Raw genomic sequence first — 25,856 nt, 5'->3', positions numbered from 1 at the left:
AAAATCCTTCCTTATTGTGTCAGCTCTTCCGGGCACAGTATCCTAACTGAGGTCTGGAGGAGGGTCATAGTGGGAGGAGCCAGTGCACACCAGTTAGTCCTAAAGCTTTCTTAGTTGTGCCCAGTCTCCTGCGGAGCCACTATTCCCCATGGTCCTTACGGAGTCCCAGCATCCACTACGGACTACGAGAAATAGATTTACCGGTGAGTAAAATCTTATTTTACCAAGGTAATGGCCGAAATAATTATCCCGTACTTGGACGATCTCCTTATAAAGGCGAGGTCCAGGGAGCAGTTGTTCGTCGGAGTAGCACTATCTCGGGAAGTGCTACAACAGCACGGCTGGATTCTGATTCCAAAGTCGCAGCTGGTTCCTACGACGCGTCTACTGTTCCTGGGTATGGTTCTGGACACAGAACAGGATAAAAAGGGTTTCTCCCGGAGAAGAAGTCCAAGGAGTTGTCGTCTCTAGACAGAGACCTCCTAATACAAATACAGGTGTCGGTGCATCAATGCACGCGAGCCCTGGGAAAGATGGTAGCTTCTTACGAAGAAATTCCATTCGCCAGGTCCCATGCAAGGATCTTCCAGTGGGATCTGTTGGACAAGTGGTCCGGGTCGCATCTTCAGATGCATCGGCGGATAACCCTGTCTCCAAGGGCCAGGGTGTCGCTGTTGTGGTGGCTGCAGAGTGCTCATCTTCTAGGGGGCCGCTGATTCGGCATACAGGACTGGGTCCTGGTGACCACGGATGCCAGCCTTCGAGGCTGGGGGGCAGTCACACAGGGAAGAAACTTCCAAGGACTATGGAAAAGTCAGGAGACTTCCCTACACATGAATATTCTGAAACTAAGGGCCATTTACAATGCCCTAGGTCAGGCTAGACCCCTGCTTCAACACCGGCCGGTGCTGATCCAGTCAGACAACATCACGGCGGTCGCTCATGTAAACCGACAGGGCGGCACAAGAAGCAGGATGGCGATGGCAGAAGCCACAAGGATTCTCCGATGGGCGGAAAATCATGTGTTAGCACTGTCAGCAGTGTTCATTCCGGGAGTGGACAACTGAGAAGCAGACTTTCTCAGAAGACACGACCTCCACCCGGGAGAGTGGGGACTTCCTCCAGAAGTCTTCCAAATGATTGTACACCGTTGGGAAAGGCCACAGGTGGACATGATGGCGTCCCGCCTCAACAAAAAGCTACAAAGATATTGCGCCAGGTCAAGGGACCCTCAGGCGATAGCTGTGGACGCTCTGGTAACACCGTGGGTGTACCAGTCGGTGTATGTGTTCCCTACTCTGCCTCTCTTGCCCAGGGTAATGAGAATAATAAGAAAGAGAGGAGTAAGAACTATACTCATTGTTCCGGGTTGGCCAAGAAGAGCTTGGTACCCAGAACTCCAAGAAATGATCTCAGAGGACCCATGGCTTCTGCCGCTCAGACAGGACCTGCTGCAGCAGGGGGCCTGTCTGTTCCAAGACGTACCGCGGCTGCGTTTGACGGCATGGCGGTTGAACGCCGGATCCTTGTCACAACTGAGGGCCTGAGCTGACGGGAGGCAGCCTCAGTTGTAGGGGCTGAGATGTACCGGAACCTGGGAGGTTGTATCAGACCCCTGGACATGTAAGTAACATGAATAATAACTGCCCGAAGGCGTGACCACGACAACTTGGATAAAAGTCAATGATGTTTATTATGACAACTCCGCAACACAGCAGCAGTAAAAGAAAACATAAAAGTCAGCAAAGAATAAATACAGTTCCTGGGTACTACAGGGTGGCAGGAGCCACAGGGCACTGGTAGTGTGAGATAGTTCTTATAATCTTCTAGATGGAAAGTCCTTACCAGGCCCGACTGTAGCAATGGAGATAACCCAGGATTGTACCAGCTGGTGTTCCAGGAAAAGCTGGGTTGCTGAAGATAAAACGGCTGCTGTGGATACTGGCTGGAACCAGACTGTTGTTAGCACGGAGTGGATACTGGCTGGAACCAGTTAAATAATAAATGAAGCTTGAGAGCGATGCAATATGAATGAAATGTAGAACTTGAGAGCGGAGAAATAATAATACCGGTGGAGAGTGGTAAAGTGTAGAAAGGACACCGGCCCTTTAAGAGAAGCTGTACTCTGCTGGAAGCTGGGCTGGAAGCAGGTAATGTTGTAGCTGGAAACAGATGAATCCACAATGGATCGGAGAGTCAGGCTACACCGCAGGTGGAATGCTGGTGCGGGTCTCTATGGTGGAAGTCTTGAGACAGGAGCTGGAACCTGGAAGACAATCACAGGAGAGAGACAAACAGGAACTAGGTTTGACAACCAAAGCACTGACGCCTTCCTTGCTCAGGCACAGTGTATTTATACCTGCAGCAAGGAAGGGATTGGCTAGGCAATTATGCAGATTAACAATACTGACAACAGATTGGAGGAAATGATCAGCTGACAGAATCCAAGATGGCTGCGCCCATGCAGACACTTGGAGGGAAGTTTGGTTTGTAATCCATGTGGTAATGAAAACAGTAATGGCGGCGCCGGCCACTGGAGACAGGAGACGCCAGGCTGACAAGTGCACATCCAACCACGCGGACACAGCGGAGGCCGCGGCTGACGTAATCGCCACTCTGACACTCTGCATGCAGAAGCTCAGGGGCGGAGGCCGCGGGAGACGCCATGCCAGATGTAATATGGCGTTACTGTGACAGCGTCTCAGAGAGACAGGAGAGGATGCAGGAATGTGAACATTAGGATAACAGATGGGATCCGGTCCTGGAGCGCTGAGCCAGCCTTAGGAGGCATCTGATGGGTAAGAAATGGCGTCCAGATACCCGGATCGTGACAATCCTGAAGGAAAAGGGCATTCCGGAGGAAGTTATCCCTACGCTATTTAAAGCTAGGAAAGAAGTGAACGCATACCATTATCACCGCATATGGCGGAAATATGTTGCGTGCTGTGAGGCCAGTAAGGCCCCAAAGGAGGAATTTCAGCTAGGTCGATTTCTGCACTTCCTACAGTCAGAGGTGACTATGGGCCTAAAATTGGGTTCCATTAAGGTCCAGATTTCGGCTCTATCGATTTTCTTCCAAAATAGAACTGGCTTCACTGCCTGAAGTTCAGACTTTTGTTAAGGGAGTGCTGCATAGTCAGCCCCCGTTTGTGCCTCCAGTGGCACCGTGGGATCTCAACGTGGTGTTGGATTTCCTGAAGTCGCATTGGGTTGAGCCACTTAAATCCGTGGAGCTACAATACCTCACGTGGAAAGTGGTCATGCTGTGGGCCTTGGCGTCGGCCAGGCGTGTATCAGACTTGGCGGCTTTGTCATACAAAAGCCCTTATCTGTATTTTATATGGATAAGGCGGAATTGAGGACTCGTTCCCAATTCCTTCCTAAGGTGGTATCAGTTTTTCATGTGAACCAACCTATTGTGGTGCCTGCGGCTACTTGGGACTTGGAGGATTCCAAGTTACTGGACGTAGTCAGGGCCCTGAAATGTATATGTTTCCAGGACGGCTGGAGTCAGGAAAACTGACTCGCTATTTATCCTGTATGCACCCAACAAGCTGGGTGCTCCTGCTTCTAAGCAGACTATTGCTCGCTGGATCTGTAACACGATTCAACTTGCACATTCTGCGTCTGGACTGCCGCACCCTAAATCTGTAAAGGCCCATTCCACGAGGAAAGTGGGCTCTTCTTGGGCGGCTGCCCGAGGGGTCTCGGCTTTACAAATTTGCCGAGCTGTTACTTGGTCGGGTTCAAACATTTTTGCAAGAGTCTACAAGTTTGATACCCTGGCTGAGGAGGACCTAGAGTTTGCTCATTCGGTGCTGCAGAGTCATCCGCACTCTCCCGCCCGTTTGGGAGCTTTGGTATAATCCCCATGGTCCTTACGGAGTCCCAGCATCCACTTAGGACGTCAGAGAAAATAAGATTTTACTCACCGGTAAATCTATTTCTCGTAGTCCGTAGTGGATGCTGGGCGCCCATCCCAAGTGCGGATTGTCTGCAATACTTGTTTATAGTTATTGCCTAACTAAAGGGTTATTGTTGAGCCATCTGTTGAGAGGCTCAGTTATATTTCATACTGTTAACTGGGTATAGTATCACGAGTTATACAGTGTGATTGGTGTGGCTGGTATGAGTCTTACCCGGGATTCAAAATCCTTCCTTATTGTGTCAGCTCTTCCGGGCACAGTATCCTAACTGAGGTCTGGAGGAGGGTCATAGTGGGAGGAGCCAGTGCACACCAGGTAGTCCTAAAGCTTTCTTTAGTTGTGCCCAGTCTCCTGCGGAGCCGCTATTCCCCATGGTCCTTACGGAGTCCCAGCATCCACTACGGACTACGAGAAATAGATTTACCGGTGAGTAAAATCTTATTATCTGTCTAGCATCGGTTTAAAAACATCCCACATTTCAGCAGTATTCTTTCCCTGAAACAAAGTTTCCCAATCTATGTACTTTAGTGTGTGTTTTAGCCTATTAAAATTAGTTTTTTTAAATTTAAGAGTCTTAGTTGAACCCTTAGGATGCTGCTTTTGAAAACTATTGTCGAATGTGATCATATTATGATCACTATTACCCAAGGTCTCGCCTACTGTGTTATTTCAGTTTTCTGTGACATTGATCACATACTGTATATTCCTTATATACTGTATTTGCTTCATGCGTTTAACAAACTTTTGCTACAGTCGTGAGTCAGGCGCAGTGGTGATGTCAGACACAGTGGATCGATTTTTTTAAAATCTGTGCGTTTATCTAAGTCGCACTACGCTTGTGTCCAGGTTTCGTATGCACAGAGTCGCAGTTGCCATTGAGGCACATGGGAGACACAGTCTCAGAATGTTTTGAAAATGTATTGGGTAGTCCTGGGCAATGACAGATGGGCCTGCTATGGTAGTGTCACACAAGTGTCGCTGATAGTGGTTGCATAGAGAGGCGCAAAATCGTTCACATAGACCCTCAGTGTGGTGTCTCAGTCCTTGAACACGCAGAAGCATGGCTGCACATCAAGGAAGGAACGGTTAATGGTATTTGCATACAGTTGCAGAAGTAATAGCGCCAAACAACGCAGCAAAAGGCGCTGCAGTGTCCGACTCAGAATCAGCCCCATAATGTTCTAGGCATTTACTATAAGTATTTTTAAGTTTAATATTAAAAACAGCAAACAGAACCGTACATCAAGTTATAGTAATACTCGTGCCAGACAAATAGTCACTGTGGGCTGGTTACTATATGGCATAAACATATAAGCATCCAGGCTATCACCTGCAACCATAAATATATTTTCGGTACATAAACTGGTGCTAAAACCTGGGTTTTAGCACCAGTTTATGTACCAATAATATATTTATTATGACTCTAATGTGAAACTGAGTGTTCATTCCTTCAAGGTACATAAAGGGCAGCTTTGCACCCTCCTCACTGCGCGTTCAGTAGTGTATAAATCTTCATTGGTTTTATTACCTGCAACCATCTCATATACACCAGGACTCACCTCCACGCGCCGCCGACCGGTACAGCCGGAACCAGAATGTACAGTATATATATATATATATATATATACTAGGTGATGTATCGCGCCCTATGGGCGCTCTTCACACCGTCGCAAGGGGCTACGCCCCCTTAACCCCTGCACGCCTTTCTGCCGTTCAATATTTGTATTATATGGAGTATTACCAGCATTGCTAGTTTTGTTAGTGGTTAAATATTGCGCGACAAAAGGGCATCCGATGGTGAAGGGGGCGTAGCCCCTTGCGACGGCGTGAACAGCGCCTGCAGGGCACGATGTACAGAATGTACGTGTAAGTTCAGCATGGGGGGGGGCTTGAAAAGGGGGTGGGTGCAGTGAGGTGGAGGTGGCTCTCCGTGCCGCTGATCACCCCTGATTCAGGGACTCACTGGTAGCGGCTGCGGATGGTGAGACGCTGCGGGTGGGGGAGAGGCGGGGGTGAGGTGGATGGGGGAGGGGTTCCGGTGGTGCTGCGGGTGGGGAAGGTGCGGGTGCTGGGGTGCAGTGAGTGGAATAGGGGGTCGGGAGGTGGGGTTGACGCAGGTGGGGGAGTGGCAGGTGTGTGGGTGTCGCCGATAGGGGATGGGGTCCATAGGCGCTGCGGGTGGTGGAGAGGTGGGTGCGGTGGTGCGGCGGTTGGGGCAGGGGATCTGGAGGCGCCATGGCTGGGGGATGGGCTGGTGCGGGGGTGCCTTAGATGGGGGAGGGGATTCGAGAGAGCTGCAGGTGGGGGAGGGGCGGGGGTGTTGTGCACGGGGGAGGGGCGGGTGTGTGATGGGACTGTTTTGCCCAGCAATACATTTAGCCACGTGGGAGTGAGCTGCACCTGTACATTTTATTTGTTGTGTGATTTTGGATGTGTCATTGTGGTAACCTGGTGAGTGCAGTTATGTCACCAGCTCCCATCCCAACATAGGACGTGGGAGCCTGTTACATGTGGCTGGGTGCAGGGTGCATGGGGTCTGTGCTGCAGCCCCTTCCTCTCTCAGTCCCTCTCCCCCCTGATGCAGGGACGGATCTAGACTTTTCTTTAGGGGGGCGGTTTACTGTTTAATCTTGACTCCTCCGTCTACAGTCCCAACTCCTCCCATCTGCAATCCTAACTCCTCCTCTCTCATTTCTGACTGAACTTTTTGAGTGAGACAGAGATAGAGCTTTGTGATTGTTCTATGTACATGTAACTGTGCTATGGGGTAATACTATTTATTAGCCCTAGTACCCACACCCCAGCAAGTGAGGGGCAAATGCTCTGTAACCGTTGCTCTCCTGGCTCCTCTGTGCTGCTGTGGTATAAACTGCAGCACATCGTTCTGCCTCAGGTCTCCCCGGAGAGCTTTATTCTGCTCAAAAGTGGGCGTGGCTACGACTGTTAGGGGGGGGGGGGCGGTCGTCCCCTTCGCCCCCCCCTAAATCCGGCCCTGCCCTGATGTGCTGCGCAGGCGCAATGGCGGCAGGTGGGTGTGTGGAGAAAAATAGGGGGACAGAGACCCCAGCATTGGGCGCACGGGGATGCCTCCGCCTCCCCCTCACCTACCGGCACTGACAGTTGTGCGCCCCACTGGCTCCCTGAGCAGAGCCCCCCGCCTGGGGGAGGGGCAGGTGGCGGGGCGCACAGCGGTTCTGGCCTGTAATCCGCTCTGGCGGCTCCTGCGGCTCTCATCATGCCGTCATCCACGTGAGGGAGGGTCCCTGGCGGGTGAGAGTGACAGCCCTCACCCCAGTACCCGCCGTGTGCAGGAGCCAGGGGGAGCGTGCCGGGGAATCGCAGGCAGGATCAAGCCACCTCTCCTCCATCTGTGACTCCGCCCAGATCTGTGACTCCGCCCAGCGTTACGGCCAGGCACCGAATCACAGATCTGGGCTATTATATAGGAGATGTATGTGAAATACCGATTTAGTGGCTAAAAAGAATCACAGTACCGGATTGGGGTTTCAATGAAGTCTCTTCATGAAATATGAAATATTCAGACATTGGTCTTTTCATTTGTGTATGGACTCCTCTGTGGACAATAGTTTGGAGTAATAGCGCCCTCTGGTTCACATTTCCATATTGTTTTCTCGTTCCCGCTAACGGGATTACTGTGAGGGGCTGCTGACTGAAGCGCGTGGAAAAGGTTTTTGTCTTCTCTTTCTCTCTCTCTCTCTCTCTCTCTCTTTCTCTATATATATATATATATATATATATATATATATATGTATATATATGCATACATATGTATGTTTAATGTTAAAGCTTTTCCAGATTTTCCTCAGGCTAGATGTTTATATCACACTTAGAAGACGAGTAATGAAAATAAGCCTGTGGACTTTGTCTCTGCAGGCCATACAGGCAGACAGGTGAGATGATGTCAATACTTATATCCTCATACTGTATTTTCTCCACAGATAAACCAAGAAATAGAAAACATGAAGACTTATATGTCCGGCGCCCCACAACACGGATGAGATTATCTAAATATGCCTCTTATAACACTTACCACCACTGTGAGCAGTGTCACCAGTACATGGGATACAACCCCAGGTTTCAAGTAAGCTATAATATGCATATATTGCATCTTACTGTGCTGCAAACAATGATTTTATGTAATGATAATAATGTTATATAAAGTGCCTTTATAGTACAAGCGGTCAGAGTCCTCTTTGCCTCTGTGTACCAGTTTGCTGTCAGTATGTGTTACCTGTATACCTATTATAAATAATACAATGGTACTTGAATTGTTGGCACATAAATACATACTAATACTGGTCCAGCATAATTCAGCCCCTGTTTTGCCAGAATACTGGAAGCATGCTGCATATATTAGTTTGTACAAGTATTTTACATTTGACTTGAGTGCCCTATATCATATAGTCTTTATCCTGCTCATCTGGTAGTTTTTTGTCCAATCAGCTAACTGCAACATTCTTAATGCAGCCAATGAGATCATCGGAATGGTCACACTGGTACAGAGTATTTCAGTAAGCGGACGGGAGGCAGTGACTTCACCACTTCTGGGAGTATGTTCTTGAAGACAGTGCTTCGTGTGATAGGGGCAGTGTCATGATGTGATTAGGGTTACTGAGGCAAGTAGGAAGCCGCAGACTGAGATATAGTTAGTGAAAGCAGCAGGGTCCCCCGGCAGCACACAATAGTGGTAAAAGGCTCTTGTACCCCTGATGAAGGAAGGATGGCTGTAATGTCACACACATCACTCTATGAAATTCATAAATCACATTATCTATTATTGTCTTTCCCTCAGATGTACGAGTCAACATTGCATGCTTTTGCATTCTCCTATTCTATGCTGGGGGAGGAAATCCAGCTGCACTTCATCATACCTAAATCCAAGGAGCATCATTTTGTGTTTAGCCAGCCAGGCGGCCAGCTGGAGAGCATGCGGTTACCGCTCATATCAGATAAGGTAAAGGAGAGTTCTGTCCCTTGTTCCGTCTGAATGCTGACACTGTGAAGGAATATTGACCTATGTTACTACCTAACTCCCCCTAGTGGAAGGGCAGTGTTCTCACCCACTGAGAATTAGCAATGGCAATTGGGACAGTTTAAAACAGACTATTTGTTCCTGTCACTGAAATCCAGTCCATGAATTATTGTGTGGCTGTCACTAAAGAGTGTCCCGTCGTAATGTCATTTTTTTCTTTTTTAGAGTACTGACTGCATGAAAAGTCCCATCTTCACCCCCACGACAGGCCGCCACGAGCACGGCTTGTTTAATCTGTACCACGCCATGGACGGAAGCAGCCATTTGCACATTTTAGTTGTCAAAGAGTATGAGATGGCCATCTATAAAAAATACTGGCCAAACCACATCATGCTGGTCCTGCCTAGTATTTTCAACAGTGCTGGAGTAGGTAAGTTTAGACTACACTTACTGATATCACATCAGTAAAATGATTTTACATCAGAGCCATTGTGTGCTGGCACACAGTACTGATGCATTTCTTACTTTTATGTAGCGTATATTCTAGACTTCTGAATAAATGTACAGTGTTGTATCTTACAGCTCTCTCTGTCATTTCTGCCATATATCGATATGCAACAACGTATGAGGCCTCAATCATTGATATTCACTCCAAACACACCATTTCAGCAAAGCCTATCACCTCTCCTCCTCATCTCTACTCATCGCCTCCTTTGTCCTTTTTTTCTTCCCAGTTCACTCTCCTATTGTTCATCCCTCCTCTTAGTCTCAGCCAGTGACTCTGACCCTGTGTGCAGCACAGCATTTGTGCCCCTTCCTCTCTAGTCGGCAGCCCAGTAGACTGTGAGCTTTAGGGTCACTAGGAGACCCTAGCACTGTGCCAGAGTCTAGTGCGCATACGCAGATCTCCGGAGGAAAGTGCGATGGCCATGTCACTTAAAATTTACAAGTGGACAGCTTATAAATTACTATAAAGGGTTTTCACACTTTTAAACATCCGCCACCTATTAGAATCTTCTGTCACTGTTCAAGTATAGCACATTGGGAGGTCACCTGCCCTGGTACCCCCAGTTACCTGAATCTGAGAGTGGGCATGCACTGTTGCTTAGTCATTGTCTCTGCAGCAAGGCAAGAACATAGCTGTCTATAGATCTTCAATAAAGCTCTATCTGGCAGCTATGGGCAGTCATCTAAGTTACTGGTGGGCACTGTAACGTGGCATAAAATGAACTGAGACACTTTAATGTGGCATAGTGTGATCTTGGGGCACTGTAGTGTGGCATAGTGTTTCCTTAGTGCACTGTAATGTGGCATAGTGTAATCTTGGGGCACTGTTGTGTGGCATAGTGTGTCCTTAGTGCACTGTAATGTGGCATAGTGTAATCTTGGGGCACAGTAGTGTGGAATAGTGTGTCCTAAGTGAACTTTAATGTGGCATAATGTGATCTTGGGGCACTGTAGTGTGGCATAGTGTGTCCTAAGTGCACTGTAGTGAGGCATAGTGTGATCTTTGGGCACTGTAGTGGGGCATAGTGTGACCTGGGGGCACTGTAATGTGGCATAGTGTGATCTGGGACACTGCAGAGTGACATAAAGTAGACATCTTCTGCAGAAATAGATGTCTCTCTAAGCAATGGGGCAGGAGCCCCTACAAAATGTTACTGTGGGGCCCACAAAGTTTTAGTTACACGCCTGACTCTGACTCAGACTGCTATGGATGAGTTATCAGACCTCAGATTAGATCAGTTATGGGAGCAGATATAAGATCCGGGTAATGGTGAGAGATTCCTGGAGAGTGGACCCCACTTGTTTGTTACGTGAGTGGGGCATATTTAAGGAAGGTGTTCTCCTAAGGGGATAGCCTATTTAACAGATACTATTTTTTGTACCAGAAGGCTGTAGAAAATATAATAACTGCAGTTCATTCATTATATCATTATCAACTTCAAAGTATGATTTATTATATTTATTCAGACTTATTGGCGATGTAGTGTAATACTGTAGCTACTTTTTGCAATCATTCTTATTGTTTTTCATATCTATATATTTATGGACTGTTTTGATATCCATATTATAGCTGGCTGGCTTTATATGCTGAAGTACAATATAATAATTTGTATTGCCTATGTATGTGCTGTTTCTCATTCATGATTAATTATGTGCAGCCTGTCACTGACGTTTCGCTGCTCACTGTGCACCTTGAGTAAGTGAGCACCGAAACGTCCGTCTGGTCATCAGTGACAGGAGGATAACTGACTGCTTTATTATCATAACACTATTCAGATAAGTACTTAATTTGTTATATATGCTTTTTCCTGTTAATATTGCAAAGCTTTATGGGGGGAATTCAAATGTTTGAAAAGTCAGTTGGGTTTCTTTTTTTTTCAAGTCTATTAGATAGAAGAAAAAAAAGACAGACAACCAACTGGCTTTTCAAACAATTGAATATCCCCCTAAGTGTAATTATAACACTAAGGGGGAATTCAATTAGCAATGGTTGATTACCATGGACTAATTGATCCCCCGGGGCTATCCAATTATCCCCAAAGCCAGCAGTCATCAGGGATTTCTTTTTCACCTGCCTCAGTTTGCCAGGTGCGTTTACACTTGAATCCGTGAACTTTTTACTTATTCTGTGAGTGAACACCCATTAACATGGTACTTTAAAGGGCATTAACAAGGCTATCGGGAGAATAGCCCGAGGCTACCTTCCGTTTTCACCTGTGGTAATTTAACCTATGGAGGGAATTCAATTACATGCGGTAAATTACCGCAGGTGAAAAAGCGTGGTATCCTCAGGCATTAACTATTCAATTTCAGCCCATTTTTCGCCAGATCCCCTTGTTAACCCCAGTTAATTTAACGTGTTAACGGGCGTTAACACAGAATACGTGAAAAGTTCATGGATTTGTGTGTAACAGAGTTGCAGCACCCATTAGCCCTTAGTTATCTGAGATTTTTTTCAGCGTCCGTTCAGGTGGGCTCACTTCAGGCTAATTAAATAGCCCCTGGGGATCAATTAGTCTGCGGTAAACTGTCTATGATAAATTAGCTAATTGAATGCCTGCCTTTTTGCACTTTGTATGTGAGATTTTTTTTATACTCTTGGATGTGCTGGCTCTAGAGAGAGAGAGAGAGAGAGAGAGAGAGAGAGAGAGAGAGAGAGATTGTGTGTGTGTGTGTGTGTGTATGTGTGTGTGTGTGTGTGTGTGTGTGTGTGTGTGTGTGTGTGTGTGTGTGTGTTCCCATCCCTATTAATTATGGCTTTTAGAGAACAGCTGATTAGTCCTGCCGGAGTATTGCACATCTGCCTACATTATTTATTAGCATATACATGCTTTAGCTGAGCCCTAAACATTTAACAGCCCAATATCTGCAGCCTGGATCAAAGCATCACATTGCCTAATTGCCAGCCGGCTGGACCAAGGACACGGTGACATGGTGCTCATTACAGAATTGGAATGTTACGCCCCTCATTACCCATACACATCAGCGCCCTCTGCGACCTTCAGCATTTCCCAGCGCACTGACATTTACACTTCTCATATCTCTTACACAAATAAACCTAGTATCATTATGCATTTATTCTATGTTTGCAAATATTTGACTAATTGTAGGAAAATATTTTTTTTTGTGTGAATTCTAATTAATGTTTTGTGTCCCCTTGCATTTTACTAGTGTTTGTAATGTAATGTGATTGCATACAGATTGCTTAAACAGTGGGATAGTTAGAGGTCTGAAAAAGGGGTGCGGGTAAAATCCAGACAGTTAGGATCCAGACAGTCAGAAGACTGACAGCGGGATCCCGAGGGACAGAATTCTGACAGATCCCGCCAGTAAGTAGTGTAAGGCACTAGGGGGAAGGTAAGGATAGGCTATGGGTTGGGGGAGGTTAGGATTAGATTTGGGGGGGGGGGGGGGGGGGGGGTAAGAGTCAGGGTTAGGCTGCGAGAGGAGTGGGGGTTATGGTTGGTAGTATGGGTAGGCTTAAAATAGTTACCGGGATGCATCAGAATTCTGTCCATCAGGATTACGCTGTCCGTCTTCTGTCGGAATTATATACCCAACCGTTTTTACTGTGCCCTGCCCGTACCCATTGGTGATTTAGGAGCTCTAAATTGTGTCTGTTGTCTGAAGATTAGTTAGAAGGACGATATTTATAGCACATGGGCCGGCTACAAACAGGGAAGGCAAAAGAGGACGCAGCCTCCAATGCAAAGGGTTTTGGCAGCAGCTTTTTTTTCAGTTTTGAATCTGTTTTTTTATAAATGATTGTTATATGTCAATGTCATCACTGTTTGCAGCAAAGTGTTATGAAGCATAAAAGATCAGTCTACAGTAAAGCACTTTTGGAGGTCAAATTGATGGTCAAAACGTCCGTTCTGCAGCTTTGGAAGCATGTGCTTTTGATTCATCCAGATGCGCCTAGTTTTCCGATGCCTAAGTTTACAGGGCAAGAGGACTAAACAGCTGACGAAGGCGGAGGGAGATTCGTGTGGTGGGGAACTCTGATGAGATAAAGAGGTGCAGGGGCAGCCTCACCTACTGTATGTGTAGCTGTGGTTTACAATACTTACCACAGTACTTGACGTCTATATGAAAATGATCACAAAGGGAAATATCCTACTGTATCGTCTTCATAATAAGCACATTATTAAAACAATCCTTAGTGTTGCTGAAAATTCGTTACCAGCACCCAATGCAACTTGCCTACTTTCCAGACCTTGTTCCTAGAGAGAAGCAGGAAAAGTGTGCCTGACGGGCCACCATTCAGCTGGGCGGGGCAAAACACAATGGTGCTAATTGCATCATGACAAACATCAAGTGTTGTCTGCTATATAGGGGCACTAGGGCCAGCTACACATTTTAGTTCTATAGGGTCATTTACAAAACACTACTACACAGGAAAACTGTTGTTACACACAACAACCAGTAGGATTCTAGCTAACATTCTTATAGTGCAGTTTAGAAAATGAAAGCTAACACGTAATAGCTTGCTATGAGAAACACAGATTTTACTGTGCATTAGCTTTTACAAATGTTCTCCATTTTGTCCTTGTACAAGTATGAATGGTGCATCCCAGGGACGCCCCATCCTTTCATCTCCTTGGCCGCAACCCCATTTTTGTCATGCGTAACCCTGCCCTTTTAAGTGCCATCACAAATGTAGGGGCTGACCGTGCCACAGCTCTTACCATGTGTGTGGAATGGGGGGAAGCAGCATGTTATTCCCCAGTGCATGAGGCATGAAGCACCAGGTTGTAACTTCATAGCCCAGTGCCTCACTTCCAGACCATTAACAATATGCAGGAGCAGCAGCCGTACAGAGGGGCAGATGTATTAAGCCTGGAGAAGTGATAAAACAGTGATAAGTTGAAGGTGATAACGCATCTCCAACAGTCATTTTTCAAACCCGTATGATTGGCTGGTGCGTAATCACCTTCCACTTATCACTTCTTTATCACTGTTTTATCACTGTTACAGGCTTAATACATCTGCCCCATAGTGCTGCCCCTCCATGCCAGTGTCCTGCACATAGTGAAGGGGCACTGCAGTGGTAGTAAGACGCAGCCCATGATTTATTCACCCCCTACATTGGCATCTTAGGCTTACCTAGTGGCAGTGACAGCCCGGTGTGCAAGTCACTGTCTGTCCTAGTCTTCCAGTGATGGAAGAAGTTTCTTAGAGTATGGGACAGATGTATGAACCCTGGAGAAGTGATAAAGCAGTGATAAGTACAAGGTGATAACGCACCAGCCAATCAGCTCCAATATGTACATTTACAGTTAGGAGCTAATTGGCTGGTGCGTTATCACCTTCCACTTATCACTGGTTTATCACTTCTCCAGGCTTAATACATCTGCCCCTGTGTTACTCTGTGTACACAGCTGAGTTACTGTATCAGCAATGAAGGGTAACCTTTACCTGGAGTCTTCATTTAACCAACTATAAAAGACATTCCTGTAGAGATATTGATTGCAGACAAATAATGTACTTTCCCTCCTTTGCTGCTGTTCCCAGGAGCTGCTCATTTCCTAATTAAGGAGCTCTCTTATCACAACCTGGAGCTGGAGCGGAACAGACAAGCTGAGTTGGGGGTCCGGCCCCAAGACGTCTGGCCTTTCGTAGTCATTGCTGATGACTCCTGTGTGATGTGGAACACTGTGGAAGTCAGTGTGACAGGCGGCCACCAGAGGTACATCTGAGCCCTGCTAATCACCACTGACGTGCCAGTCCGCGCAGTGCTATGTCTGTGCTGGCTTATTAGAGGACTGTTGCCATGTTCTCGATGCTATGTATATATCCCGGTGCAATCCAGTAATAAGGCCATTCATTCCGTGCAATAAAAACAAAAAGTGAAAGTGAATTAATTCTAAATGTATAATTCATTTCCTATTTTTAGTCTAATCTTCGTGTTCAAATAAACTAGTGATATTCTTGTTATTACTCGTTGCGTATGATAAGTGGTGCTCCACCCAATCAGCTCCTGTCATGTGTTTGAAAAATGACAGTTGCGAGCTGATTGGCTGGCGCACCATTTATCATTCGGGATGAGTGATTACAAGAATATCGTTCATTGATAAATCTGCCCCGTAGCTTGTGAAATGACAGGATCTGACTGGTTGGAATGTTATCTCTCTACTTTATCTCTCTTCATGGCTTAGTACATCTGCCCTTATTCATGAAATGAAGAAAACGAGCCCAATGTCATTTTATCTTTTCATTTTCATTTTTGTGACATTATCTGATGCCTTGTCCCCCAGGGAATGCTTGTGGACTGAGAGAAATGTGTCTTTAAAGTACATTCTGCAGCACATGGAGGCCACCCAGGACATTGCTCAATATGCCCTGCTCGGGATGCGTAAATGGACGAGTAAAACCAAAAGCAGAGACATGAGTGACCCTTTCTCTCGCTGCCATCTGCACGACTTTATCCTCCTTAATGTGGACCTCACGCAGGATGTACAGTATAACCAGAACAGGTGGGTTGGCTGCTTAAACACGCCACGCGTTTATCTATAAATGGATGAGTCTCGGGTAAATGAGTGATGAACTTTTACTTGCAATATATGGTTTATTCCCCTCTGGGAGTGACAGGGTTAACTTTGACTTCCCTCAGTGTAATGCAGGTCCCCGTTTTTACGTAGTTATTCTGTATCCATGACAACAGCACTCTCTGGAGTCTGAAGTGTTGACTCTTCGTAGACTGGATTCTGCTGTTTACTAGAACCCTTAAGGTCGAAGCGCTGAAAGTATTGGAGAAGCATTTTATAGTATCCATGTGTTTCTGGGGTCTTCAGAGCTTGTGCTCTAAAATCACGGCAGCAGTATACCCATATGCCCCAGCAGTAAGGTCCTGTACCAGCTGGGACCCCAAGCAGTCAGGTCCTATATGTTCTGGTGCAGTGACTAAAATTTTGCCCTTTTATTGCTTATAGACTCTACCATAATTGTGCACTTTAAGAGAGAAAGGGTTTAGTATGAAATACCTACAATCAAAATCCTGACAAGGTCAAAATAACGACATTAAATATCATCAAGGTCAAAATACCGTTATTTAAAATGTCGACAGGTCAAACAGCCGACACAAGTTTTTCATTGTTTTATGTGTGTGTGTATGTGGACATAGGTCGACATGGACACCATAGGCACACTATTATATTGGGATGGTAAAGTATGAACAAGTCGGTTTCAATGAAAAACTCATGAAAAACTCATATCGACTTTTTGACCTGTCGACATTTGTAAATGTCGGTAGTTTGACCTTGTCAGTATTTTAAATGTCAGTATTTTGACCATGTCGGGATTTTGACCGTCGGGCAGTGGTTGTCGGTATTTTGACTGTCGGGATTATGATTGTAGGTAAATTGACCGCATCTCGAGAGAAATTTTTGTATTTATTAAGAATATTTAGACCTACCAAGAAGGTGAATAAGAATAATTGAAAGTTTTAAATCAAAATAAACTTCCCTTCCTCTCAAACTTGCTGCCTAAAACATCTACCTCACTAAAGGCCGGACATGGTGCCATTTTCCTGGAGCCTACGATTTCAGTGCTCCATTGTCTTGAGACTCCAAATAGGATGTTCCTAATAGAGATGAGCGGGTTCGGTTTCTCTGAATCCGAACCCGCCAGAACTTCATGTTTTTTTTCACGGGTCCGAGCGACTCGGATCTTCCCGCCTTGCTCGGTTAACCCGAGCGCGCCCGAACGTCATCATGACGCTGTCGGATTCTCGCGAGGCTCGGATTCTATCGCGAGACTCGGATTCTATATAAGGAGCCGCGCGTCGCCGCTATTTTCACACGTGCATTGAGATTCATAGGGAGAGGACGTGGCTGGCGTCCTCTCCATTTAGATTATAAGAGACTGAGAGAGATTTACTGGAGCTGACTAGGAGGAGTACTGTTACTGTAGAAGTGTAGAGACTGAGTGGAGAGAGTTTACTAGTGAGGACAGTGCAGTTTACTTTATAATCCGTTCTCTGCCTGAAAAAAGCGATACACAGCACACAGTGACTCAGTCACATACCATATCTGTGTGCACTGCTCAGGCTCAGGCCAGTGTGCTGCATCATCTATTATCTATATATAATATTATATATATCTGTCTGACTGCTCAGCTCACACAGCTTATAATTGTGGGGGAGACTGGGGAGCACTACTGCAGTGCCAGTTATAGGTTATAGCAGGAGCCAGGAGTACATAATATATTATATAGTGAGTGACCACCAGACACACAGTGCAGTTTATTTAATATATCCGTTCTCTGCCTGAAAAAAGCGATACACACAGTGACTCAGTCAGTCACATACCATATCTGTGTGCACTGCTCAGGCTCAGGCCAGTGTGCTGCATCATCTATATATATTATATATCTGTCTGACTGCTCAGCTCACACAGCTTATAATTGTGGGGGAGACTGGGGAGCACTACTGCAGTGCCAGTTATAGGTTATAGCAGGAGCCAGGAGTACATAATATATTATATAGTGAGTGACCACCAGACACACAGTGCAGTTTATTTAATATATCCGTTCTCTGCCTGAAAAAAGCGATACACACAGTGACTCAGTCAGTCACATACCATATCTGTGTGCACTGCTCAGGCTCAGGCCAGTGTGCTGCATCATCTATATATATTATATATCTGTCTGACTGCTCAGCTCACACAGCTTATAATTGTGGGGGAGACTGGGGAGCACTACTGCAGTGCCAGTTATAGGTTATAGCAGGAGCCAGGAGTACATATTATATTAAAATTAAACAGTGCACACTTTTGCTGCAGGAGTGCCACTGCCAGTGTGACTGACCAGTGACCTGACCACACTGACCACCAGTATAGTTAGTAGTATACTTATATTGTGATTGCCTGAAAAAGTTAAACACTCGTCGTGTGACTTCACTTGTGTGTTTTTTTTTTTTTTATTCTATAAAAATAAAACTCATTCTGCTGACAGACAGTGTCCAGCAGGTCCGTCATTATATAATATATAATATATACCTGTCCGGCTGCAGTAGTGATATATATATATTTTTTATATCATTTATCATCCAGTCGCAGCAGACACAGTACGGTAGTTCACGGCTGTGGCTACCTCTGTGTCTCTGCACTCGGCAGGCAGTCCGTCCATAATTGTAATACCACCTAACCGTGGATTTTTTTCATTCTTCTTTATACATACATAGTTACATAGACATCTTCTCTTTATCAACCAGTCTATATTAGCTGCAGACACAGTACAGTACGGTAGTTCACGGCTGTGGCTACCTCTGTGTCTGCACTCGGCAGGCAGTCCGTCCATAATTGTATACCACCTAACCGTGGGTTTTTTTCATTCTTCTTTATACATACATAGTTACATAGACATCTTCTCTTTATCAACCAGTCTATATTAGCTGCAGACACAGTACAGTACGGTAGTTCACGGCTGTGGCTACCTCTGTGTCTGCACTCGGCAGGCAGTCCGTCCATAATTGTATACCACCTAACCGTGGATTTTTTTCAGTCTTCTTTATACATACATAGTTACATAGACATCTTCTCTTTATCAACCAGTCTATATTAGCTGCAGACACAGTACAGTACGGTAGTTCACGGCTGTGGCTACCTCTGTGTCTGCAGTCGGCAGGCAGTCCATAATTGTATACTAGTATCCATCTCCATTGTTTACCTGAGGTGCCTTTTAGTTGTGCCTATTAAAATATGGAGAACAAAAATGTTGAGGTTCCAAAATTAGGGAAAGATCAAGATCCACTTCCACCTCGTGCTGAAGCTGCTGCCACTAGTCATGGCCGAGACGATGAAATGCCAGCAACGTCGTCTGCCAAGGCCGATGCCCAATGTCATAGTACAGAGCATGTCAAATCCAAAACACCAAATATCAGAAAAAAAAGGACTCCAAAACCTAAAATAAAATTGTCGGAGGAGAAGCGTAAACTTGCCAATATGCCATTTACCACACGGAGTGGCAAGGAACGGCTGAGGCCCTGGCCTATGTTCATGGCTAGTGGTTCAGCTTCACATGAGGATGGAAGCACTCAGCCTCTCGCTAGAAAAATGAAAAGACTCAAGCTGGCAAAAGCAGCACAGCAAAGAACTGTGCATTCTTCGAAATCCCAAATCCACAAGGAGAGTCCAATTGTGTCGGTTGCGATGCCTGACCTTCCCAACACTGGACGTGAAGAGCATGCGCCTTCCACCATTTGCACGCCCCCTGCAAGTGCTGGAAGGAGCACCCGCAGTCCAGTTCCTGATAGTCAGATTGAAGATGTCAGTGTTGAAGTACACCAGGATGAGGAGGATATGGGTGTTGCTGGCGCTGGGGAGGAAATTGACCAGGAGGATTCTGATGGTGAGGTGGTTTGTTTAAGTCAGGCACCCGGGGAGACACCTGTTGTCCGTGGGAGGAATATGGCCGTTGACATGCCAGGTGAAAATACCAAAAAAATCAGCTCTTCGGTGTGGAGGTATTTCACCAGAAATGCGGACAACAGGTGTCAAGCCGTGTGTTCCCTTTGTCAAGCTGTAATAAGTAGGGGTAAGGACGTTAACCACCTCGGAACATCCTCCCTTATACGTCACCTGCAGCGCATTCATAATAAGTCAGTGACAAGTTCAAAAACTTTGGGTGACAGCGGAAGCAGTCCACTGACCAGTAAATCCCTTCCTCTTGTAACCAAGCTCACGCAAACCACCCCACCAACTCCCTCAGTGTCAATTTCCTCCTTCCCCAGGAATGCCAATAGTCCTGCAGGCCATGTCACTGGCAATTCTGACGAGTCCTCTCCTGCCTGGGATTCCTCCGATGCATCCTTGCGTGTAACGCCTACTGCTGCTGGCGCTGCTGTTGTTGCCGCTGGGAGTCGATGGTCATCCCAGAGGGGAAGTCGTAAGCCCACTTGTACTACTTCCAGTAAGCAATTGACTGTTCAACAGTCCTTTGCGAGGAAGATGAAATATCACAGCAGTCATCCTACTGCAAAGCGGATAACTGAGGCCTTGACAACTATGTTGGTGTTAGACGTGCGTCCGGTATCCGCCGTTAGTTCACAGGGAACTAGACAATTTATTGAGGCAGTGTGCCCCCGTTACCAAATACCATCTAGGTTCCACTTCTCTAGGCAGGCGATACCGAGAATGTACACGGACGTCAGAAAAAGACTCACCAGTGTCCTAAAAAATGCAGTTGTACCCAATGTCCACTTAACCACGGACATGTGGACAAGTGGAGCAGGGCAGGGTCAGGACTATATGACTGTGACAGCCCACTGGGTAGATGTATGGACTCCCGCCGCAAGAACAGCAGCGGCGGCACCAGTAGCAGCATCTCGCAAACGCCAACTCTTTCCTAGGCAGGCTACGCTTTGTATCACCGCTTTCCAGAATACGCACACAGCTGAAAACCTCTTACGGCAACTGAGGAAGATCATCGCGGAATGGCTTACCCCAATTGGACTCTCCTGTGGATTTGTGGCATCGGACAACGCCAGCAATATTGTGTGTGCATTAAATATGGGCAAATTCCAGCACGTCCCATGTTTTGCACATACCTTGAATTTGGTGGTGCAGAATTTTTTAAAAAACGACAGGGGCGTGCAAGAGATGCTGTCGGTGGCCAGAAGAATTGCGGGACACTTTCGGCGTACAGGCACCACGTACAGAAGACTGGAGCACCACCAAAAACTACTGAACCTGCCCTGCCATCATCTGAAGCAAGAAGTGGTAACGAGGTGGAATTCAACCCTCTATATGCTTCAGAGGTTGGAGGAGCAGCAAAAGGCCATTCAAGCCTATACAATTGAGCACGATATAGGAGGTGGAATGCACCTGTCTCAAGTGCAGTGGAGAATGATTTCAACGTTGTGCAAGGTTCTGATGCCCTTTGAACTTGCCACACGTGAAGTCAGTTCAGACACTGCCAGCCTGAGTCAGGTCATTCCCCTCATCAGGCTTTTGCAGAAGAAGCTGGAGGCATTGAAGAAGGAGCTAAAAGGGAGCGATTCCGCTAGGCATGTGGGACTTGTGGATGCAGCCCTTAATTCGCTTAACAAGGATTCACGGGTGGTCAATCTGTTGAAATCAGAGCACTACATTTTGGCCACCGTGCTCGATCCTAGATTTAAAGCCTACCTTGGATCTCTCTTTCCGGCAGACACAAGTCTGCTGGGGTTGAAAGACCTGCTGGTGACAAAATTGTCAAGTCAAGCGGAACGCGACCTGTCAACATCTCCTCCTTCACATTCTCCCGCAACTGGGGGTGCGAGGAAAAGGCTCAGAATTCCGAGCCCACCCGCTGGCGGTGATGCAGGGCAGTCTGGAGCGACTGCTGATGCTGACATCTGGTCCGGACTGAAGGACCTGACAACGATTACGGACATGTCGTCTACTGTCACTGCATATGATTCTCTCAACATTGATAGAATGGTGGAGGATTATATGAGTGACCGCATCCAAGTAGGCACGTCACACAGTCCGTACTTATACTGGCAGGAAAAAGAGGCAATTTGGAGGCCCTTGCACAAACTGGCTTTATTCTACCTAAGTTGCCCTCCCACAAGTGTGTACTCCGAAAGAGTGTTTAGTGCCGCCGCTCACCTTGTCAGCAATCGGCGTACGAGGTTACATCCAGAAAATGTGGAGAAGATGATGTTCATTAAAATGAATTATAATCAATTCCTCCGCGGAGACATTGACCAGCAGCAATTGCCTCCACAAAGTACACAGGGAGCTGAGATGGTGGATTCCAGTGGGGACGAATTGATAATCTGTGAGGAGGGGGATGTACACGGTGATATATCGGAGGGTGAAGATGAGGTGGACATCTTGCCTCTGTAGAGCCAGTTTGTGCAAGGAGAGATTAATTGCTTCTTTTTTTGGGGGGGTCCAAACCAACCCGTCATATCAGTCACAGTCGTGTGGCAGACCCTGTCACTGAAATGATGGGTTGGTTAAAGTGTGCATGTCCTGTTTTGTTTATACAACATAAGGGTGGGTGGGAGGGCCCAAGGACAATTCCATCTTGCACCTCTTTTTTCTTTTCTTTTTCTTTGCATCATGTGCTGATTGGGGAGGGTTTTTTGGAAGGGACATCCTGCGTGACACTGCAGTGCCACTCCTAGATGGGCCCGGTGTTTGTGTCGGCCACTAGGGTCGCTAATCTTACTCACACAGTCAGCTACCTCATTGCGCCTCTTTTTTTCTTTGCGTCATGTGCTGTTTGGGGAGGGTTTTTTGGAAGGGACATCCTGCGTGACACTGCAGTGCCACTCCTAGATGGGCCCGGTGTTTGTGTCGGCCACTAGGGTCGCTAATCTTACTCACACAGCTACCTCATTGCGCCTCTTTTTTTCTTTGCGTCATGTGCTGTTTGGGGAGGGTTTTTTGGAAGGGACATCCTGCGTGACACTGCAGTGCCACTCCTAGATGGGCCCGGTGTTTGTGTCGGCCACTAGGGTCGCTAATCTTACTCACACAGCTACCTCATTGCGCCTCTTTTTTTCTTTGCGTCATGTGCTGTTTGGGGAGGGTTTTTTGGAAGGGCCATCCTGCGTGACACTGCAGTGCCACTCCTAGATGGGCCCGGTGTTTGTGTCGGCCACTAGGGTCGCTAATCTTACTCACACAGCTACCTCATTGCGCCTCTTTTTTTCTTTGCGTCATGTGCTGTTTGGGGAGGGTTTTTTGGAAGGGACATCCTGCGTGACACTGCAGTGCCACTCCTAGATGGGCCCGGTGTTTGTGTCGGCCACTAGGGTCGCTTATCTTACTCACACAGCGACCTCGGTGCAAATTTTAGGACTAAAAATAATATTGTGAGGTGTGAGGTATTCAGAATAGACTGAAAATGAGTGTAAATTATGGTTTTTGAGGTTAATAATACTTTGGGATCAAAATGACCCCCAAATTCTATGATTTAAGCTGTTTTTTAGTGTTTTTTGAAAAAAACACCCGAATCCAAAACACACCCGAATCCGACAAAAAAAATTCGGTGAGGTTTTGCCAAAACGCGTTCGAACCCAAAACACGGCCGCGGAACCGAACCCAAAACCAAAACACAAAACCCGAAAAATTTCAGGCGCTCATCTCTAGTTCCTAATAGATTGTATTTTAAGGTATTACTGATATAACACTTTCAGCCACAGATACAGTATGATACCGAGATCAGGGTGACTCTCAGAGTCCGTCATTGCCTTGTAGAGTGTCAGTGTGTAATATATCCTAGAGACTGACAAATCCCGCTCTCTCCTCCCTCTTCCAGGTTCACCTGTGATGACGTGGACTTTAATCTGAGAGTGAACAGTTCGGGGCTGCTCATATGTCAGTTCAATCGTTTCAGTGTCATGAAGAAGCAAATTGCGCTGGGAGGACACCGATCTCTGCACATTAAGCCAAAGGTGAGAACAGTTTACGCCTTTAATCTTCATGTCTGACAATGGGTGACAAGGTCTCATGGGATACGTGAGAATCTTGCCGATTACGATCCCTGTAAATCATACCACTTTCAGACGTGCATCGACCTGGGTCCAGCTTATGTCTGAAAGGAATGACCCGGGTTGACAGGGTCCGCGCCCCTTGAATCGGGTTGTTCCTGGAATTTGCATCCCGGGTCAGTGCCCCATCATATGTGTGAAAGGAATGATTCGGGTATTGATGACCCGGGTCATGTCTAAAATAAATTCATTAGTGGGGGACAGTAGCGCTTAGAGACTACATCATCCCAAGCGCCCACTGTAAGCACAAGACCCGGGTCACTGGAAGACACTGGAAGACCCGGGTCCAGTGTGAAGGGTGACGATCCGGGAATAACCCAGGTCGTCACCTATGAGGGTAAGTACAGAAACCCGGCTTCTAACCCGTATCATGCCCTATCACAGTTTTAGCATAACCTAGCAGCAAAACTGTGGCAGGAAATGCTGGGATGTGTAGTGCCACAGCAGCTGGAGTGCCACATGGCCTGCCCTGAGTTATACGGTTTTGTCGTTTGTCATGTGTGCCAGTAATTCAGTATCAGATGTCCTATATATATATGTAGGACTGGATGTTGGTTTAACTGGGTTGGATTATAATGAATTTCTTGCTTATACTGTAACATTTGCTTTCTATGTTTGCCCTCCAGGCTCTTGATTCGTCAATGTCTGTTTCGCCGGCACACTACATCTGTGCTCCGGATAGCAAGCACACCATCCTGGCTGCTCCCGCTCAGCTACTACTGGAGAAGTTCCTCCAGTCTCACAGCCAGCGATTCTTTCCTCTGTCAGTGAATAATACCAGCCACCCGGTGCTCATTGTCAATTGTTACCTGAACCTGGGACCTCAGGTACACAGAAAATGCAAATAATTTCCAACAATTATGATTTTCAAACCTATATGTGAGGGAGACATTTTTTTATGAGACTGCAACCTATCAATTCACTCATTCCTAGTACCGACACTGAGCCATGAGGCGTTTTTTACCTCATACATCAGCGATGGTGCTAGGAACTCATGAATTGTTAGGCTGGACATTGGTTCAGCACACAAGATGGCTGCCTTTGTACCTCAGTGACACCACTTGCTCCTAGTAATGTGAAAGGCTGCGTGTTCAGCGCACAGGATGGCTGCCTCATTTACATTTCTGTGTTTCAGATGACGGTCTGCTATGTAAGCTCACGTCCTCACTCTGTTAATGTCAACTGTGCGGGGGTGACGTTCAGCGGGCTCCTGCTGCACCTAAGCGACTCCTTCGTTGTTGCGAGTTTCTTGAAAAAGTTCCAGTTTCTAAAAGGTAAGTTAGACAGTGACTGCGCTAATCCTCCATTGTGACTAATCAGGGCACCACTGTCCCTTGATGCCACGCAGTCATTAAATAACATAAGCCACCATCAGCATTTATGATGTGACATTCCTTTGTTCATTAAAGAAAAGCATATAATTGCTTTTGTGATGGAGGTGTCCTCAGTGACTTACAACATGCCAGGAGATCAAATCGCTTGCAGAGTATAATTATCTTGTTCACAGTCAGAAGGATTTAGCCGGCAGGATTTGGGGTGTGTATTGTAATATGGAGTGATTAGAAATGGCTTATGATAAGAAAATTAAGACAGACACTCAGCATGGAATATTGTGGGCCATTAATCTGGCCTGAGAATTAGAGGGATTCTGCAGGCTGTTATGAATGTGCTTTTGATTCTATTCTATTTTAATTTGTTTTTGCCATTTGTGTGCATTCACATGTCTTTTGCTGGTACCTGGTATTGATCACAATTTGCACACTGTTTGGGTTCTCTGCAGCAGCTTGTGCTATTGTGATACATCACAGCAGGGCCAGTTTAGCAGCCACATGGGCCCCCAAGGGCCTATACGGGGAAGGGGAGGAGCTATAAGCAGGGCTGTGTGGGTATGGCCAGTGACATGTGGGTGTGTCCACCCTCTCTCCGCCCCAAAGTCTCACAAAAT

At 46.5% G+C, this 25,856-nt stretch overlaps 1 protein-coding gene across 2 annotated transcripts in view; it reads left to right on the top strand.

Annotated features, from left to right (window-relative positions):
- GREB1 (growth regulating estrogen receptor binding 1) overlaps positions 1-25,856 on the top strand; it is a 275,504-nt gene that overhangs the window by 246,939 nt on the left and 2,709 nt on the right. For both annotated transcript variants that reach the window (XM_063915401.1, XM_063915399.1), the window contains 8 exons: positions 7,886-8,028; positions 8,740-8,901; positions 9,145-9,349; positions 14,941-15,115; positions 15,684-15,902; positions 23,680-23,815; positions 24,538-24,738; positions 25,047-25,185. In XM_063915401.1, coding sequence (XP_063771471.1) covers positions 7,886-8,028; positions 8,740-8,901; positions 9,145-9,349; positions 14,941-15,115; positions 15,684-15,902; positions 23,680-23,815; positions 24,538-24,738; positions 25,047-25,185 — 1,380 coding nt within the window. The remainder of the gene's footprint in view (positions 1-7,885; positions 8,029-8,739; positions 8,902-9,144; positions 9,350-14,940; positions 15,116-15,683; positions 15,903-23,679; positions 23,816-24,537; positions 24,739-25,046; positions 25,186-25,856) is intronic.

Source organism: Pseudophryne corroboree, chromosome 4 (genome assembly GCF_028390025.1).
Source record: "Pseudophryne corroboree isolate aPseCor3 chromosome 4, aPseCor3.hap2, whole genome shotgun sequence".
Taxonomy (NCBI): Eukaryota; Metazoa; Chordata; class Amphibia; order Anura; family Myobatrachidae; genus Pseudophryne; species Pseudophryne corroboree.
This window is presented reverse-complemented; position numbering and strand designations above follow the sequence as displayed.